This window comes from Gaeumannomyces tritici (genome assembly GCF_000145635.1).
Source record: "Gaeumannomyces tritici R3-111a-1 unplaced genomic scaffold supercont2.9, whole genome shotgun sequence".
Taxonomy (NCBI): Eukaryota; Fungi; Ascomycota; class Sordariomycetes; order Magnaporthales; family Magnaporthaceae; genus Gaeumannomyces; species Gaeumannomyces tritici.
In genome coordinates, this window is record NW_008804553.1 from 997617 (window position 1) to 1013500 (window position 15884).

Here is a 15884-nt window from a genome sequence, read left to right on the forward strand (position 1 = left end):
AGAACACGCACACCCTACACAGACGTCCATACGCCTGGCAGACTGCCTCCCCGGGCGAGCTGTACGAGATGGACGCACCCATGTTTTGCGTCATGCCACACCCGAGCAAAATCCTCCTCCGCAGAGGCGGGGCAGTTGGAGACGAAAAAGTATCGGCGCGCCCCAGCCCGCCAAGAAAACGCAGCGCAACGACAGCACTTCCTCACCCTAGCGCCGTCTTAGCGGCAGGGCCGGTCGGCGCTTGGTGCGTGTTCGGATGCGAGCTAGCAGGGCATAAAACGGACCGTGGCCCCTGCTCGCTGCCCTCTTGGGGTTTGGAAGGGGGGGAGGGACAACAAAAGGAAAGCCTAAACTAAACGTTGGCTAGCTCGGCGCCCCCGCCCTTGTTCTCTCATGTAGGTCAACAGACGCGTGAGATCGATGCGCCAAGCTGCGAGAGGGCTAGCAGGGAAGGGGCGACGAAGGTGTGGCGTCTTCCAGATGGCTTGCTTGCCTGCTTGCTGCAGAAAAAAAAAACATCACACGTCCCCGAGGGGATACGTGAGCGCCAGAAAGATCGCGTGTCTGGTCCGAACGACGCCATCCCGCCAGCCTCAACCAAAGTCAGCCAAACTTCCTAGGGGAACCCGGGCCTTGGCCCACCTTGCTTCGTTTGCGCTCCGTAAAGTCTCACCATCGCTGCTCGATCGATCGCCTTCCGTCTGATGTCACGCTGGTGTTCGGCGTAGAGCTTGGCCTGGGTTGTTGCATGCACGGCCCCCTGCCCCCCCAAAACACCGGCCAGGCGTTTAACCCCATTTCTCTCTCTCTCTCTCTCTCTCTCTCTCTCTCTCTCTCTCTCTCTCTCTCCCGCTGCCCGTATACCGGGCACGCAATTTCGATAGGGTGCGTGCTGGCCGATAACTTGACATGGCGCTGGCCGGGGATATGGAACCCTGGTGGGAGACTCGCAGGTCCATGACATCAGCAAACTTGCCCGGCCTGCTGAGGCCTTGTTTTGTCGGCAATAAAGGAGATTCGCCTTCCAGGTCTGCGTTGTTTCTTTTATTATCATCTGTCCTAGTGCGCTATGAAACGAGATGTCATTCAGACAGATTCATCCGACGCTCTACCCAGCACTGTGGCGACTCTCCGGGATGTGCCCATTTCCCCCGACGAGCCCCATGTCCTCTCCGGACCAGGGTGGTCCCTCCCCGGTCCGAGAGACGGGATGATGGAAGGATTCGATCAGCAATCACGACAAACCGAAAGCCTGAAGCCAAGAGGATCCGTTTGCAGGGACAGGCCTTGTCGGACCTCGCGCTATTGCAACATCAGGTGGCCAGCCCCGACAGATGTCTGGGGACCTGCCACGCGAAGGTGCTGCGTGGGACCTCGAGGCAAGGAAGTCACGCTCTGGCGGCCAGTTGTGGACGCAGGTGGTGATGGTTATTCCCAGCTAGCTCCATGCACGGCTGCTGTCAGTTGCCCTCGACCCTGTCCAGCGCCTTCTCAGTCCACTCCCACAGCCGCGCCGCCTGCCCCGGGTCGCTCGCGACCTTGTCCTTGGCGACCAGGTGGCTGGCCAGCTGGCCGACGGGCATGTAGAAGGCGCCGCTGACCATGTCGGCCCTCTTGCCCGCGGCCGCGGCCCACAGCGAGTTGTGGCTGCCCTGCTCGGGCGTCAGGGTCGGGATGCGCAGCAGCGCCGTGCTCGTGGCCACCATGGCCCGGTCCCAGAACCCCAGGCCGCCGATCAGCCCCGTCGACACCACGCCGGGCTGCAGCGCGACCGTCAAGATGGCCGGGTAGCGGCGCGCCAGCTCGGCAGCGTAAAGAAGGTTGGCGAACTTGCTTTGGCTGGTGGGCACAAGGCCCTGGTCAGCACTTCTTGTCATTTGGCACCTCCCCGTCCCAAGACCACACGGAGACCGTACCCATAAGCCTGCCAGCGCCCCACGAAGCCGCTGTATCCGCTCCCGAGGCGCCCGTACGTGATGCCGTTGCTCGGGTGGCCCCGCCAGGCGGTCGAGGTGAGCACGACGACGCGCACGTCGGCCCCCGGCAGCCGCGCCGTGGCCTCGAGCACGGGCAGCAGGTGGCGCAGCAGCATGGCGTGGCCGAGGTGGTTGGTGGCCATGTGGATCTCGTGCCCGTCGGCGCTGACGGCCGGCGGCACGGCCATGATGCCGGCGTTGCAGATCATCACGTCGAGCCGCGTGAGACGGCCGGCGAGAGCGCGCGCGGCGTCCCCACATGCCGCCAGCGAGGCGAGATCTGCTGGTACAAAAGTCGTCTGCACCGCCGGGGCGAGTTTGCGCACCTCGGCGGTGAGGCCGTCCGCGGACGAGGCGCTGCGGCCTGTGAAGTATATGTGTGCAGGCTGATGCTTGGCTAGCCCCAGGATTGTGGTGCGCCCAATGCCGGCGGTGCCTGGATGGTGTTTTTTTTAGCATGTGGAGTGAGGCGAAGGAGGGGGAACGGTGCGGACCTCCGGTAACAAGGATTACTTTTCCCTGCAGCGAGGGCATCTGCGTGTCTGGATCGAAGCCTGTCATGTTGTCTTTTGCGGATGGGGGCTGGGGTCTTTGGTGGTTAGGGGCCGGTTCAGGGGCTCAGGGCTGTGAGTGGTAAGGCGGGCTCGATACTGAGTTGATGGACGAAGCAATTAAACTCGAACGGCCTGACGGCCTTTTATACAGTCCTTCCCTACAATCTGTTTCGGCATTCTCGGAAGAATCGTGATTATGGATCGGAACGACTTCGGGCACATGGCGGCCAAGGGCGTCGTCGCGTTCCAAGCCACCAAGGAGCCGGGACGACATCTCAGTAACTATTCCCGATTAGGCCCTGCGACCATAAGCCATTTGCATGCCTGGTGCTGCAAGGCCGCTGGATCCGGCGCTAAGCCTGTTCAAGATGGCTTGGCATAAGCCAGCCAACCCAAAACGGGTTGACGAGGATAAGCCAGGTGCATAAGATCAAGACAATGGCATTTCCCTTTCAAGCTGCCGGTCAGCCTTCGACTCTCCTCACCTAGTTTGACAAGAGTCTGGCTATCGATCCACACATATCCCAAACTCCAACGAAGGTCTCACATGGACTCGACACGAGTTCTGCACCCGCCGATGGGTCAGCTGCCAGAGGTGGGAGCCTGCTGGCCCTGTGGATGCGAGCAGCGCCGAGGTTGCCGCGTGCTAACGACTTGTCCAGATGCGCGAAGCTGACGACGACTGGTCCGGACTCGGGAACAGGGCCGAGAGGAAGAGGCGCCAGAACAGACTGAATCAGAGAGCATGGAGTGGGTGCCTCCCGATGCAGAAACATTTGGTCGCTTTGCTTACACGACCCATGACCAGGGAGCCGCCAGGCTGTCAAGTCGCGGACAGCGAGCGCGGATGCAGCGAGTCGAGGCTACACCTTTGTCTTGGAGGCCTTTGGCCCTGAAGCTTCTAGGCCTTTGGGTCACAGCAGTTGTCAGAGTGTAGCAGCCGACACGGAGGTTGACGTTGACGTTGACGTTGACCAGGACCAGCCATCCACCGCTGTCGCCACCACCACACACACCACAAAAGCAAAGACACAGCTGATCCCACCACTCCTCCGCTACATGGGCGCCGCCGGCAGCCCCTTCCACGCATCAAAACAGGGCGCCAGCTTCCACATCACATTTCCCCTCTCGCCAGACCACCACCTAATCACCCTGGTGCAGTACAACGTGCTGCGGGCCACCATGACCAACATCAGCATCTTGCGCCTGCAGGACATGATGCCACCAACCTGCGACGGCGGCATCGCCCTGCTCGTCACCAGACATGACCCCACGTGCGCCCCGCCGCCCGAAGACCTGGTGCCCACGGCTCTGCAGAGGACGGTGCCGCACCCGGGCTGGATGGACTTGGCGCCCGACGGGCGGATGCGCGACAACCTGATCCGGGCGGCGGCGCATGATCTCGACGCCGACGCGCTGTGCGACGACCTCTGCGGCGGCCTGTACGACGGCTTCGACGACTGCGAGGCGCGCGGCATGCTCGTCTGGGCGGACCCCTGGCGCGTCGAGTCGTGGGAGGTGACCGAGGGCTTTGCGCGCAAGTGGGGGTTTCTGCTGAGGGGATGCCGGGCCACCATGCGCGCCACGGACCGGTGGCGCGCCTCGCGGGGGGAGGAGCCGATGGACTGGTCTGTGGTGGAGGAAGCCTGATGTTGTGGACGGTAGAAATTACATTACGTATATAGGCAAATTACATTACGGACCTTGTTCAAACAATCTTGGAGGGGGCCAACAACATCAAGTCATCATCATCGTCATCATCACACATGCTCATGCTTACACCTTCTCGTCCCACTTCTCCCCGCTCCGGTGCCTCCTGACGGCCTTGGCGCCAACCACCAGCGCCGCCCCCAGCAGCATCAGACAGCCCGAGTAAACCTGGGCGCCCTCGTACCGCCCACCCATGGCGGATATGACGGCGCCGGCGACGGGCGGGCCCACGACGGTGTTGAGCGAGTTGATGGCCATGCTCAGCCCCATGGCGGAGCCGGCGGTGCGCAGGTCGCGGGCGAGCGACATGCAGGCGCTGGCGTGCAGGCAGGTGACGCCGCCGACGGCGAGCCCGAAGAGCGCCGTCCAGGCGTGCAGGCCGGCCGGGCCGGACACGCGCGTCCAGCACAGCGCCACGACCCCGCCGGCCACCTGCGCCGGCACCATGAGGTTGACGGGGCCTGCGCGGTCGGCGAAGCGCGTGGGCAGCAGCCGCCCGAGCAGGTTGGCGCCCGAGAAGACGAGCAGCAGGTTGAGCGAGTCCGGGTACGACAGCGGCGGGCGCAGTTGCGTGCGCCCGAACTGGGGGAGGTAGAAGAGCGCGACGTAGAGACCGGCTTGTGCCTGTTTGGTCGGTAAGTCAGCTCAGCTTTGGTGCATTGGAATGTGTGACGAGACGGCGCGACCTACAGTCATGACGCCAAAGCTGAACAGCGTAAAGTCCATTTTCCTCAGAATGCTCAGGTCCACAAACGAGCCCGATATTTGGGTTTGGATCCTCGAGCGCATAACCACGTTGGCAAACAGAAACAGCACCAGCTGCATCAGCGCGAGGATTCGCATGGTCCACCCGAACCCCAGCGCCGGGAGCAGCTGGCGCGCCACGGCTGGGTACATGAGACCCCCGGTGATGTTGCCGCAGGACGCGATGCCCAGCGCCAGCGCCCTCTTGGACGAAAAGTACGTGGCGAGAACCGAGAATGAAGGGCACGCTCTGCCGCAGTGTAAGCGATTAGCATTGTCGGTAGGGGTAATGGCAGGGGAAGAAGAAAAAAAAGGGAAAAAAAAGAAAAAAAAGGAAAAAAAGACCTACATCAACCCGCCGCCAATGCCAAACAGCAGCCCCTGCGTCAGCATCAACTGCCAGTACCGCGTGCTAAACGACGCGGCCACCAAGGCCAGTGTGCACAGCGACGACCCGGTGGCCATGATGAGGCGGAAGTGGCCGGCGTCGCTCAGGCGGCCCGAGAAGACGGCGAGCAGGTTGCCGAGCACGATGGGCATGGCGCCGATCCACGAGATCTGCGACGGCGGCACGCCTAGCGAGTCTGCGTAGTAGGCCTGGAAGATGCCGAACGAGAGGGTCAGGCCCCAAACGTTGGCCGTCACCAGGTGCGTGCAGATGCCTGTTTTGTGTCAGCTGCTGTCTTGGAGGGGAATTGAAGGGTGTGTTGCAAGTTACACATGAGCCATGCCCGGAGACCGCCGTCTGGGGGCGGGGCTGTTTCCTGACTGTCGAGAGTGGGCGACCGGGCCAGGTCGCGGGTCTCGTGAGTGGCAGTTCTGGGCTGCGCCTTGGACTCTGGGTCGGAGGGTGGAGGGGAAAGCTGCATTGTGTAGGCTGTGTAGCCGTGGCTCCTCGCGAGAGCACAAGGGGCTTTTGGGAGAGGAGGCAATATGATACGTCACGCCAGCAAAATCACCGACGAGATAGCAAGGCAGGCCTAACTAGTAGCAGTGCGCCATGTATTGAGATGGTCGAAACGATGATGCTATTCAGGGGGAAGGCAAGATGTAGCGGCGAGATGGGGAGTAGGTAGGTAGTGGGGAGAGCCGGAGGTCGGGCCACGGCCGGAGACCAAGTGGGTCCAGACCCCCGTCATAGACGCCCCCGGTGGCCGATAATCGGGGCGCCGTGGCCTGGCCAACCGCCAAAGGGCGCGCCTAGACCAGCCGACCCAAGCCTGCTGCATTCTGTGACCTGTCACTGCCTGCTTTGGGTCCATGCAGGTACCGGCGGGCTGTCCGTCGGGCCGGCGACCGGCCACCGGCTTTGTTGGCTTGGTGGCGCGTCAGGGGTGCTCGGTCCAAACAGTGTCTTCCATGGAGGAATCGACTCTTGCATGTTCTGGCCCCCAGATAAGAGGCTTAAAATCGTGCGGGCGACTTAGTAAGTGTCACAGCTCCTGTCCGACGGTGGAACCGCGTCTTGTTTACGCGTCCGATGCCGGACCTTGCTCAGAGCTGCCGTGACCGTCACCACTGCACCCTTTTCTGTGTGTTGCCTGCTCCGGCTTAGCCCGCCTTCGGACTATCCCCAGACTGCCTTCGAATGTAGGCAAAACACTAACGGTTTGCGGCGGGGATTAGATGCTTCACAAGAAAGGCAGGCACGCCCTTCACAAAAGAAATGGCAATTACCATTAGGAGTAGGAAGAGGGAAACTTAAGGCATTTACTAGGAATGGTTTTACTCAATCTTTAGTACCTGTAACTGTCATCTTTTTTGTGGTGGGCGGGCAGGCCTTTTCGTGGCTGGTGTGCGGCTGCTGGCCTCTCATCACACGTGAACCACTTCCAAACAGGCGAGGACAATGCCACGGAACGGAACTTGTTATTACAATTACTGTATCTACTCAGCGTGACCCAACAGTCTGAGCTGTTCCTCCTCGCCGAGTGCGAGTAGGCGAACCATGGCCGCCGCCGCCGCTGCTGCTGCTGTTGTTATTGTTGGCACCTCGTCTCAACACTCAGGTTTCTGTCGCTTCGAGACCGGGGTGCCTTTCGAAAGTCCTCCACCTGGCCGTGTTTTTTTTTCCTAGGCACAAGGGTCGACAAGGCCAGCCTTCCGCCTCGCACGCCGTTTTGCGGTAGATGAGGGGGGTTTTCAGTCTCGACTCAGGATCCGTGCAGCCTCGGCCAGGTGATGGTGCGCAAGGCTGCCGTCGTCTCGGTAGTACCACTTTTGGGGCGCAAAACCGATATGTAGGATCTGCAGCCTCTCGAGTTCCGTCTCCAGGAGCTGCAGCACAGACCGGTCAGGCCCGTCGGCCGCGCGAAGGGCACCCCGGTCGGTGGTGGCTTGGGCCAGGACCAGGACGCACTCCGAGGACACTAGGAAGTCAAAGTTCGCCGGCCTTCGTACCCCAGCCAGCCAGCCGAGGTGGGTGTGCAGCGGGGTTTCGCCGCGGGCGTTGCGCGCCGCAGGGTCGGCTCCGGCGGCTAAAAGGATCTTCACACACTCCAGAGCCTCGGGTAGGTCGGGCGGGATGCAGTGCACTATCGGGGCGCGGCAGTTTGCGTCAGTAGATCATCATGGGCCGTCCACAAACAGCAGGTATATAGGGATGTCTCACGAGCTGTGCTCCCCGCCACGATCCGCTCGACGGGCGACGCCTCCCAGCGGCAGTTTACGTCGGCACCCGCGTTCAGAAGAAGCCTGAGTGTGCGCGACGTCCTACCGGGAATATGGGGGCCAGTGCAGGCCATCAGCAGTGGAGTCACTCCAGGGCCGGCTGGCCATGCGGCGCCGTGGTCGACATGGGCGCCTGCCTTCAACAAAAGCTCAACAATGTCGTGGCTAGGGCCCATCAGCTCAAAGCCACCGCAGGCTGCGTGCAGGGCTGTAATCCCATAGCAGGCGGGGCCGCCACAGTGGTTGACGTCGGCTCCCGCGTCTAGAAGCAGCCGGACCACCGGAGCCGACCATGGGCCGCATCGACCACAAGCCGCAATCAGTGCCGTGGTTCCATTGCAGTCCGCCCCGCTGCGGGCTTCTATGTTGGCGCCCGCCTTCAGTAGGGCTCCGACAGGCATTGTGCCGCGATCGGTAGCAGCTGCTATCATCAAAGGAGTAAACATTTTACAGCGCTCACAAGGGGTACTCTTGCGCTCAATGTCTGCGCCACCATCGACAAGTGCTTCAAGCAAACCGCCATGATATTGTTTGCGCAAAACAGCTCGGGACAGCGGCGTGTAATCCTTCGAGTGGTCCGGATTGACTGTGCGGTGGTTGGGATCGGCACCTGCTTCGAGAAGTAACTTGACGACCGAGGCAGCGTGCCATCTACTGTCGATTGTGCGCCCGCTCATCGTAAACCGGGGTGTTGTGCTAAGGGCGGATAGAGGCGAAGTTCCGACCGAGTCCGCCGTGTCCACGGCAGACGCCCCCGCGTCAAGGAGTAGCCTAACGACCTTGTATGTTGGGTGCATTTTGCAGACCGCGACTAGTAGGGTCCAGTCCATGGGCTTGAGAACTCGGTTGACGTCGAAGCCGTGGTTGAGGAGATCTTGGATGGCGCTCGCATTCCCATAACGCGCAGCTCTGAGGAATACGGCGTACCTTCCGGGCACGCCGTTGATGCTCTTTCCAGGTCCAAGGTCGTGCTGCAGCCGTGAGAAAAGATAGCTCCACATCCGGCCCAAGGGCTCGTCGTAGCTGCGGTAATCAGCTGCCCACTTCAAGCCCCCAAGGCCATGATCAAGATCACGGTATCCCAGCTCCTCCACCCCGAACTCGAGGGCAGTGATCGACCGTTTCCTAACGGCTGCGCGGCAGAAATGGCCGAGGTTCCCTCCCGGGACTTTACCGCCACGGCCCATCAAGTGCTTTACGAGCGGGGCCGAGAATGTTTCCATCGCCATCTCCATCAGCTTCGGCGCATTGACGTCTAGGCCGTGGTCTAGCAGCATGTCGATCGTCTTGAAATGCCTCTCCTTGACTTGTTGGACCCCCAGGCCAGCCTCCTGTAACCGCAACAGCACCAGATCCAGCGCTGTGCCGGTCTCGGGCCACGATATGTGGGTGGTCCGTTCACCCGCAGCCGAACGCCAGGTAGCCGTGACATTTGCTCCGGAGTCGAGCAGGAGCTGGAGCGCACTGGTATCCTTAGTCAAGGCTGCTAGGTGGATGGGTGTTAAGTTGAGGAACACTTTGCGTGTTCCATGCTCAAGGTGCACAAAGCGGCCTTCGGCTTCGACATCGGCACCCATGGCAATATAAAGCACCACTCTGCTTACTTGCCCTCTGCGCACAGCGGCATGCAGCTGAGTCTCGACCGCGTCCAGATTGGGACTCGTGTAGAACCTATTGATGTCGTCTCGGCTATCAATACTGATGTCAGCGTCCCGCGGAATGGCGCCGAATAGTTGCCACATATCTGTGTCCTTTAAGTCCTGGCCTAGCTAGCCAGCGGGATGTTTTGGGTGCCGCGAAAAGAATTGCGTTGTGGGAGGTGCACAGGCGGTTTAAGTAGTCTGTGGGTTCACCTTAGACGCGGCACACAAATCGGGACACGTGACGCACAAGTCGTGCAAGGTGACGCGCACTGGAAGGGACGGTGACGCGCATCCAATTCACCTTACTATTCCTATTTTCTGCGTTGTTACTTCACCAAAGCGACCGCCATGAAGCGCTAATTTGATGACCGCACCAACAACCAAGGTAGGTACCTAATTACCAACGAGCATATCATTGCGTCTAATTGTTGAGGGATTTGGAATGCCGAAGATGGAGGTTGATGGATGGAAAAATTGATCAAAGCATACCACCTAACATCGCTCCTCACTTGGGAACAAATACATAGCACAACGAACGAGTATGTTACGTCCTCTATCATGATTTATTAAAGCGTATTCGTGATGGGCATGGCTATGGAAAGGTCGTAAACCACCGCGGCGGCTGGGGTCGCTGGGTGGGGGCAAGAAGCTTAAGCGCAGAGGGTGGCGGTGACGTCGACGGGCTCGGGGCAGCCAAAGACCTTCTTGTGCACGGGGGTGCTGTAGCAGTCGGCCTGGTTGGCGGCGCAGTCGAACTGCTCGCAGCCGTCGCCAGGGCTGAGGATGTTGCGGTTACCGGAGAAGGGGTTGCCCCACTGGGTGCTGAACTCGTAGTAGGCGTAGTTCGGGTTCTTGGACGACGAGTAGCCGAAGAACAGCGGGTCCGAAAGGGCCCTGGTCTTGGCGATCTTGACGGTCTGCAAGGGGGAAAATGCGGGGGATGGTCAGCTTGTTTTCTTTTTCTTGGGGGGCTTGGGTATCATCGTTGCATCATCATGGACGATGAGGGGGGGAACGTACCGAGCCCGCGGCGATCATGTCCTCGCTCCAGGTCTCGCCCTTCCTCAGGGCCGTCTGGGCGCCCTGGCCTCCGCTGTACGGGAACGACTGCACGAAGACGGTGGCGTCGCAGTTGTTCTTGACGATGGCCTTTCCGCAAGACCCGACCGCCACGAGGGAGGCGGCGGCAGCGATGACGGAGAACTTCATGGTTGCGGTTTTAGGGATTGTTGATATTATTGTTGGTATTATTGTTGTAAGGCGAGGGATGAAGAGCGAGTGTTGTGTTGGGCTGCTGCTGCTGCTGAGGAAAGGGTTTTTTTTTCTGACAAGATGGCGAGGGACAGTCTGGACATTTATATCCCATCCCCAGCAGTGCTCGCGGCGCAACGTTGCCGTCACGAGAAGAGCGGTGGGATGAGTGGTTCATCGCGCGATGCTTGCTGTCCCCTTACACAGGGGGGATGCACAGTACCTCCTGCCGCATGAGGCCGAACCTCACCGCAAATTGCATCACAACCATGTCGGACATGCAACCCAAGCGTTGCCTTGTTGTGCCGTGCTGTGCTGAGTGGCGGGATTCCCCACGCGGCAAGGCACCAGGCTGGTGTGCTTCTAGGAGGTGGGGCTAAGAAGCAGCACAGGAAGGATCTGGTGGAGGACACACGCTGTGGGCCGACGTGCCTTGTTTGCTGGCGACCGCCGCTCTCGCCGTCTTTACGTAGCCAAAACCTCGTATTCTCCACAGCACGTGGGCCAGCAAAAAACCGGGGAGCCGCGGCCGGGGATCGCTTCTACCCGTCGAGGGGCCAATCAGGTCCTTGTCTGCAACACGAGATTGGACCGTTGCCCTTCCGTCATGCACCCATCCATCCATCATTCATGCCTTTACTGGCGATGCCATCTCCCACACCGCCGGCAATCCGCGGCCGGGGAGGGCACTGGCAGGAGCGCATACTACACAATAAGCCAGAAAGGGGAAGGGAAGGGACATGGTATCGAGATTCTCGTATTCAGGAACCCGTAAAGAAACAAAAACGGGTTCCTGAGCCGAGTGCCGGGCCAACCCCGCACCGTTTTTGGACAGGGCCAGCAGCTTCCGGGTTGGATCTGCGGAGCTGCACCATGACATGCGTCGCCTCGGCGGCCTTTTACGCTGCCTTTTTTTCCTTTTTTTTCTTTTTTTTTTTCTCACATTGGCCCGGAGTGAGGTTGCTCGATTGCGTGGACTTTTTTTTTTCTCTCCAACCTTTGTGCCGCGACTCGTGCCACAGCAGCTGCCCCATTGCACAACATTCGGATATTAACCTTGTCCCAAAATAGCAGGCAACAAAAATGCTTGTTTGGCGTCGCTCAAGGCCGAACAAGCCTTTGCTCACCTTGGACTTGTCAAACACGAAGATGACTGCTGGAACCTACCTGCCTTTGTGGGCCGAGTCCAGCATTTGATCTGGCCGTCGAGGTGCACGGCGAGTCAGAAAGCCCAGTTGACGCAACAAGGCAACCCCGTGTACCGTGGATCGTAGACTCCCCTGCGCCAACTTGCCCACCGCCTCTTCTATGGCTTGTATTAGAGCGCACAAGCCGTGGCTCTGCTTGCAACATGCAACTTGCGAGGAGAGCACAAACCGCACCGCGTGGCACTGGAATCAGTAGGCTCTGGGAGGCGCTAGATGCAGCTGCGAATCCAAGGCAAAAAAAAAACTGTGTACTGAGTGCCAGGTGCTCGCCTTGCCTGCCAGTCATCTCTGCCATCTCTGCCGAGGTTGCCTGATTTTGCTGGTGGCTGGAGCTACGAGCCAGCGAGCTCCATGGCTGAACGGATGTGGGGCCATGCATGGACCTGGCTGGGACGTCAGTGGTAGTAAGCGGCTCGGTTGTAAGTTCCGTTGTAAGTTCTCCCAACAACCCACTATGATTCAATCACAGACACCAACAGAACCCACCAACGTCAATCCAAGTTCAAACCGACACCCTCCATAAGATTCTCCCCATTCATTATGCCCAAAGCACGGCGCCGAGTATGTCGTGCCAGAATTTCCTGTCGGGGAGACGCGCTCAGCCAGGCCTGCGGGTGGGGCGGCTACTTGCAATCCCATCGAAATCACCACGCGGTATGGTCGCCTCGAGCCGTAGCTCCACCCACCTTGTTCCAGATCATGTTGGACCGGCACTCTGAACGACAAACTGCCCCCAACATGGCCCTAATTGGCGACTTGGGCCATGTTGCTCACGACCGACTGTCGGACAGTCCGTGTTCCTAGACAGGACTCACCACGCGTCGACAGCAACCTCATCATACTGGGCCGTGCTCTCTTCTCGCGCATCCGCCCCAGGAGGCTGCCGCCGTGCGCGCGCGTTCGGCGGCCTTTCCACAAATTCACGTCCGGGCAGTGTGACCACATCGGCGCACACCTCGCCGGCGTCGAGTGGCTCGGCAATCAAGTCGCAGCAATTTCGAGGCCGGAGCCGGACCGGCGTATCCCAACTTCACCTTCCATAGCCCGACTCTGGACCTGAGCAGCGTCGGCAAGGAACACAACTATCGGCCCTTCGGTCTTGTCGGGCTTCGCCACCGGCCTCAACACTTCCGAGTCCTGTAGGAGCCAGTGACTGCCTCTTGCGATGGAAGCCCCGGCGTTGGTTGTCGGCGCGGGGCCGCCGGCAAAACCCCGCATCGGACACTTGTCTTGGCACACCAGAACCTCCACCGAGACGCCGATAAGGTGGAAACCTTGCGGAGTCCATGGGACACAGGTTGAGAAATACGATCAGAAATGATGCAAGACTCGGCGGCGTTGGCAGCCCAGTCAGCTATGCCCAAACCTCTCTTTCCCGGCCGGGTGTGAGGGGTTTCTTCTCGCCCTTTCCCCCTTCCTCTTCGCGGGCCGCTCGTGTTCTCGCATCTTGGGTCCGACACCTGCAATTTATAGTGCCCACCATGATCGGTAGCATCAAGACAGTTGCCGTCGCCATAGGGCTGGCCCAGATTTCCAGAGCCCAGTCTGTGAGTCAGCCAGACGATGCCTATTTCGACAAACTTGAACGCTTTTGGAGCTATGGCAGATCGCCTCCGGTCTATCCGTCCCGCAAGTTTATCCTTTCTTGCTGCCTTGTCTCCGTCATCGAAGCTAACAGGCCAAGCAGCTCTCAGTTCTGGTCTGGGTGATTGGCAAGATGCCTACAGCAAGGCCAGAGAGCTGGTCAGTCAGATGACTTTCGACGAGAAGGAGAACGTAACGACCGGCTACCAGCACTCGATGAACGGCTGTGTCGGCAAGGGCGGTAGCGTCCCAAGACTCGGCTTCCCTGGCTTCTGCATGAGCAATGCCGGCAACGGTGTCGGCGGCACCGAAGGCGTGAATGCCTATCCGGCCGCCCTGCACGTCGGCGCCTCGTGGAACAGGCAGTTGGCCTACGACAGGGCACTACATATGGGCCGGGAGTTCAAGGCCAAGGGTGCTAACGTTGCCCTCGGACCAGCCGTTGGGCCCCTGGGGCGAGTCCCCAAGGCGGGTAGGAATTGGGAGGCGCCTAGCAACGACCCGTTCCTTACGGGAGCCCTGACCTTCGAGACGACGCGAGGCTTGCAGGAGTCGGTGATCGCCTGTCTTAAGCACATAGTGGGCAACGAGCAGGAGACAAGCCGCAAGCCGCCGCGATACCTCGGCCACAACCACAATCAGTCCGTGTCGTCCAACATTGACGACAAGACCATGCACGAGCTGTACCTCTGGCCGTTTGCAGATGCGGTAAGGGCTGGTGTCGGGTCAGTCATGTGCGCCTACCAGCGCACCAATAACAGCGACTCGTGTCAGAACAGCAAGGTGCTCAATGGCCTGCTCAAGACCGAGCTGGCGTTCCAGGGCTTTGTCGTTTCGGACTGGTTCGCGCACCAATCTGGCCTTGCCAGCGCTCTCGCCGGCCTGGATGTGGTGATGCCCGTCGCGCCTCTGTGGTCCAAGGGGAACCTGACAATCATGGTTAACAATGGCTCGCTACCGCTCGAACGCCTTGATGACATGGTTGTCAGGGCCATTGCGCCCTGGTACAAGTTTGGAAACCCAGAAATGAAGCACGTCGGTCATGGCCTGCCCGCCAATCTTGCCGCGCCGCACACCTTTGTCAACGCGCGTAACAAGTCGTCCAGGAGCACCATCTTCCAAGGCGCCGTGGAGGGCCACGTTTTGGTCAAGAACGTCAATAACGTGCTGCCACTCAGGGATCCCGGCTTCATTTCCGTATTTGGTTACGACGCGGTAGCGCAGAAGCTCAACACACGCGAGCGTGCAGGCTTTTCGCTGTGGGGGCGCGGCATGGCAGGCGCTCATCAACACGTCAACGGAACCGAGCTTACCATGGATATGTATGACTGGTTCTTCGCCTCCAGTGTCGAACAGACCGAAACGGGACCTGAGGTCGCCCTAAACGGCACCCTCATCACAGGCGGAGGCTCGGGCGCGGCAGTGGGGGCTTACATCGACGCTCCGCTGGACGCGCTGCAGAGGCAGGCCTACGAAGACGACACCTTCATCGCATGGGACGTGCAGAGCGGCACGCCCGACGTCAATCCCGCCAGTGACGCGTGTCTCGTCTTTATCAACGCGCAGGCTACCGAGGGGTGGGATCGGAAGAACCTGACGGACGCCTACTCTGACCGGCTGGTCGAGGCAGTGGCGGATCAGTGCGCCAATACCATGGTGGTGGTGCACGCGGCGGGCATTCGGCTGGTGGATGCCTGGTTTGACCATCCCAACGTCACTGCTGTAATTCTCGGTCATCTCCCCGGGCAGGACAGCGGACGCGCGCTGGTGGAGGTGCTGTACGGGCGGCAGTCACCTTCGGGCCGAATGCCCTACACGGTGGCCAAGCAGGAGAAGGATTACGGCAGCATGCTGGACCCTGACTTCCCCAGCGACGACACGCCCTACTACCCCCAGTCCAACTTCACCGAGGGGGTGTACATCGACTATAAGCACTTCCTGAAGCATAATATCACACCGCGGTTCGAGTTCGGCTTCGGCCTTACTTACTCGTCGTTCGAATACTCGAACCTGAGCGTCACCGTCGACGCCAAAGCCTCGGAGTCCCTGTTGCCCCCAAGGCCGGGCGACATCTCGCCGGGCGGCCTTGACTCGCTCTGGGACGAGGTGGCGCTGGTGACGTGCACAGTGACCAACGCGGGGAACGTGACGGCCGCTGAGGTAGCGCAGCTGTACCTTGGCATCCCAGGCGGTCCGGCAAGGGTGTTGCGCGGGTTTGACAAGCAGCTGCTGGATCCGGGTCGCAGCGCCGTCTTCACGTTTCCGCTGACCAGGCGCGACGTCAGCACGTGGGACGTCGTGCGGCAGGGCTGGGTCTTGCAGCGGGGGCGCTATGGCGTTTTTGTGGGAAGGAGTGTGCTCGACGTTCCGCTCGTGACCACGTTTGAGATTTGAGAAATGCTTCTTTCTTTCACGTCGCTGCTCGACGCGAGGGGATAACATCAGCACTACGATACCACCTTCCAGAACGAATAGACGCGTCATGACAAGAATCCACCCGACAGCTTGTGTTCCTGGCTTGCGAGATAGGAAAGCCCCGCTGCG

At 60.2% G+C, this 15884-nt stretch overlaps 7 protein-coding genes across 7 annotated transcripts; 2 read left to right on the top strand and 5 right to left on the bottom strand.

The window, feature by feature from the left end:
* Positions 1 to 1001: 1001 nt before the first annotated feature.
* Positions 1002 to 2776, bottom strand: GGTG_12807 (hypothetical protein). Its single transcript, XM_009230708.1, has 3 exons — positions 2471 to 2776; positions 1917 to 2412; positions 1002 to 1839 (listed from the first exon to the last, which is right to left on the bottom strand). The coding sequence occupies exons 1-3, from the start codon at positions 2535 to 2537 to the stop codon at positions 1461 to 1463; spliced, it is 942 nt and encodes a 313-aa protein (XP_009228972.1). The 5' UTR covers positions 2538 to 2776; the 3' UTR covers positions 1002 to 1460.
* Positions 2777 to 2974: 198 nt separating this feature from the next.
* GGTG_12808 (hypothetical protein) lies at positions 2975 to 4309 on the top strand. The gene is made up of 3 exons (XM_009230709.1): positions 2975 to 3125; positions 3193 to 3280; positions 3339 to 4309. The coding sequence occupies exons 1-3, from the start codon at positions 3078 to 3080 to the stop codon at positions 4178 to 4180; spliced, it is 978 nt and encodes a 325-aa protein (XP_009228973.1). The 5' UTR covers positions 2975 to 3077; the 3' UTR covers positions 4181 to 4309.
* GGTG_12809 (hypothetical protein) lies at positions 4190 to 5853 on the bottom strand (the record flags this gene model as incomplete). The annotated part of the gene is made up of 4 exons (XM_009230710.1): positions 4190 to 4864; positions 4931 to 5234; positions 5334 to 5646; positions 5703 to 5853. The coding sequence occupies 4 exons, from the start codon at positions 5851 to 5853 to the stop codon at positions 4307 to 4309; spliced, it is 1326 nt and encodes a 441-aa protein (XP_009228974.1). The 3' UTR covers positions 4190 to 4306.
* Positions 5854 to 6837: 984 nt separating this feature from the next.
* Positions 6838 to 9496, bottom strand: GGTG_12810 (hypothetical protein). The gene is made up of 2 exons (XM_009230711.1): positions 7596 to 9496; positions 6838 to 7518 (listed from the first exon to the last, which is right to left on the bottom strand). Exons 1-2 carry the CDS (start codon positions 9394 to 9396, stop codon positions 7127 to 7129), a joined length of 2193 nt encoding a protein of 730 aa, XP_009228975.1. The 5' UTR covers positions 9397 to 9496; the 3' UTR covers positions 6838 to 7126.
* A 273-nt stretch (positions 9497 to 9769) lies between these two features.
* On the bottom strand, positions 9770 to 10665 carry GGTG_12811 (hypothetical protein). Its single transcript, XM_009230712.1, has 2 exons — positions 10318 to 10665; positions 9770 to 10214 (listed from the first exon to the last, which is right to left on the bottom strand). Exons 1-2 carry the CDS (start codon positions 10504 to 10506, stop codon positions 9948 to 9950), a joined length of 456 nt encoding a protein of 151 aa, XP_009228976.1. The 5' UTR covers positions 10507 to 10665; the 3' UTR covers positions 9770 to 9947.
* A 1902-nt stretch (positions 10666 to 12567) lies between these two features.
* GGTG_12812 (hypothetical protein) lies at positions 12568 to 12974 on the bottom strand (the record flags this gene model as incomplete). The annotated part of the gene is made up of 2 exons (XM_009230713.1): positions 12568 to 12729; positions 12813 to 12974. The coding sequence occupies 2 exons, from the start codon at positions 12972 to 12974 to the stop codon at positions 12568 to 12570; spliced, it is 324 nt and encodes a 107-aa protein (XP_009228977.1).
* A 263-nt stretch (positions 12975 to 13237) lies between these two features.
* GGTG_12813 (hypothetical protein) lies at positions 13238 to 15734 on the top strand (the record flags this gene model as incomplete). Its single annotated transcript, XM_009230714.1, has 2 exons — positions 13238 to 13307; positions 13435 to 15734. The coding sequence occupies 2 exons, from the start codon at positions 13238 to 13240 to the stop codon at positions 15732 to 15734; spliced, it is 2370 nt and encodes a 789-aa protein (XP_009228978.1).
* Positions 15735 to 15884: the final 150 nt, after the last annotated feature.

Coding starts and splice junctions, on each gene's coding strand:
- GGTG_12807 (XM_009230708.1), bottom strand. CDS start 2,537: ATGACAGGCTTCGATCCAGACACGCAGATGCCCTCGCTGCAGGGAAAA. Junction 2,413..2,470: donor AGTAATCCTTGTTACCGGAG/GTCCGCACCGTT, acceptor AACACCATCCAG/GCACCGCCGGCATTGGGCGC. Junction 1,840..1,916: donor GGGCGCTGGCAGGCTTATGG/GTACGGTCTCCG, acceptor TGTGCCCACCAG/CCAAAGCAAGTTCGCCAACC.
- GGTG_12808 (XM_009230709.1), top strand. CDS start 3,078: ATGGACTCGACACGAGTTCTGCACCCGCCGATGGGTCAGCTGCCAGAG. Junction 3,126..3,192: donor CGATGGGTCAGCTGCCAGAG/GTGGGAGCCTGC, acceptor CGACTTGTCCAG/ATGCGCGAAGCTGACGACGA. Junction 3,281..3,338: donor ACTGAATCAGAGAGCATGGA/GTGGGTGCCTCC, acceptor ACCCATGACCAG/GGAGCCGCCAGGCTGTCAAG.
- GGTG_12810 (XM_009230711.1), bottom strand. CDS start 9,396: ATGTGGCAACTATTCGGCGCCATTCCGCGGGACGCTGACATCAGTATT. Junction 7,519..7,595: donor CGTGGCGGGGAGCACAGCTC/GTGAGACATCCC, acceptor GCGCCCCGATAG/TGCACTGCATCCCGCCCGAC.
- GGTG_12811 (XM_009230712.1), bottom strand. CDS start 10,506: ATGAAGTTCTCCGTCATCGCTGCCGCCGCCTCCCTCGTGGCGGTCGGG. Junction 10,215..10,317: donor ACATGATCGCCGCGGGCTCG/GTACGTTCCCCC, acceptor TCCCCCTTGCAG/ACCGTCAAGATCGCCAAGAC.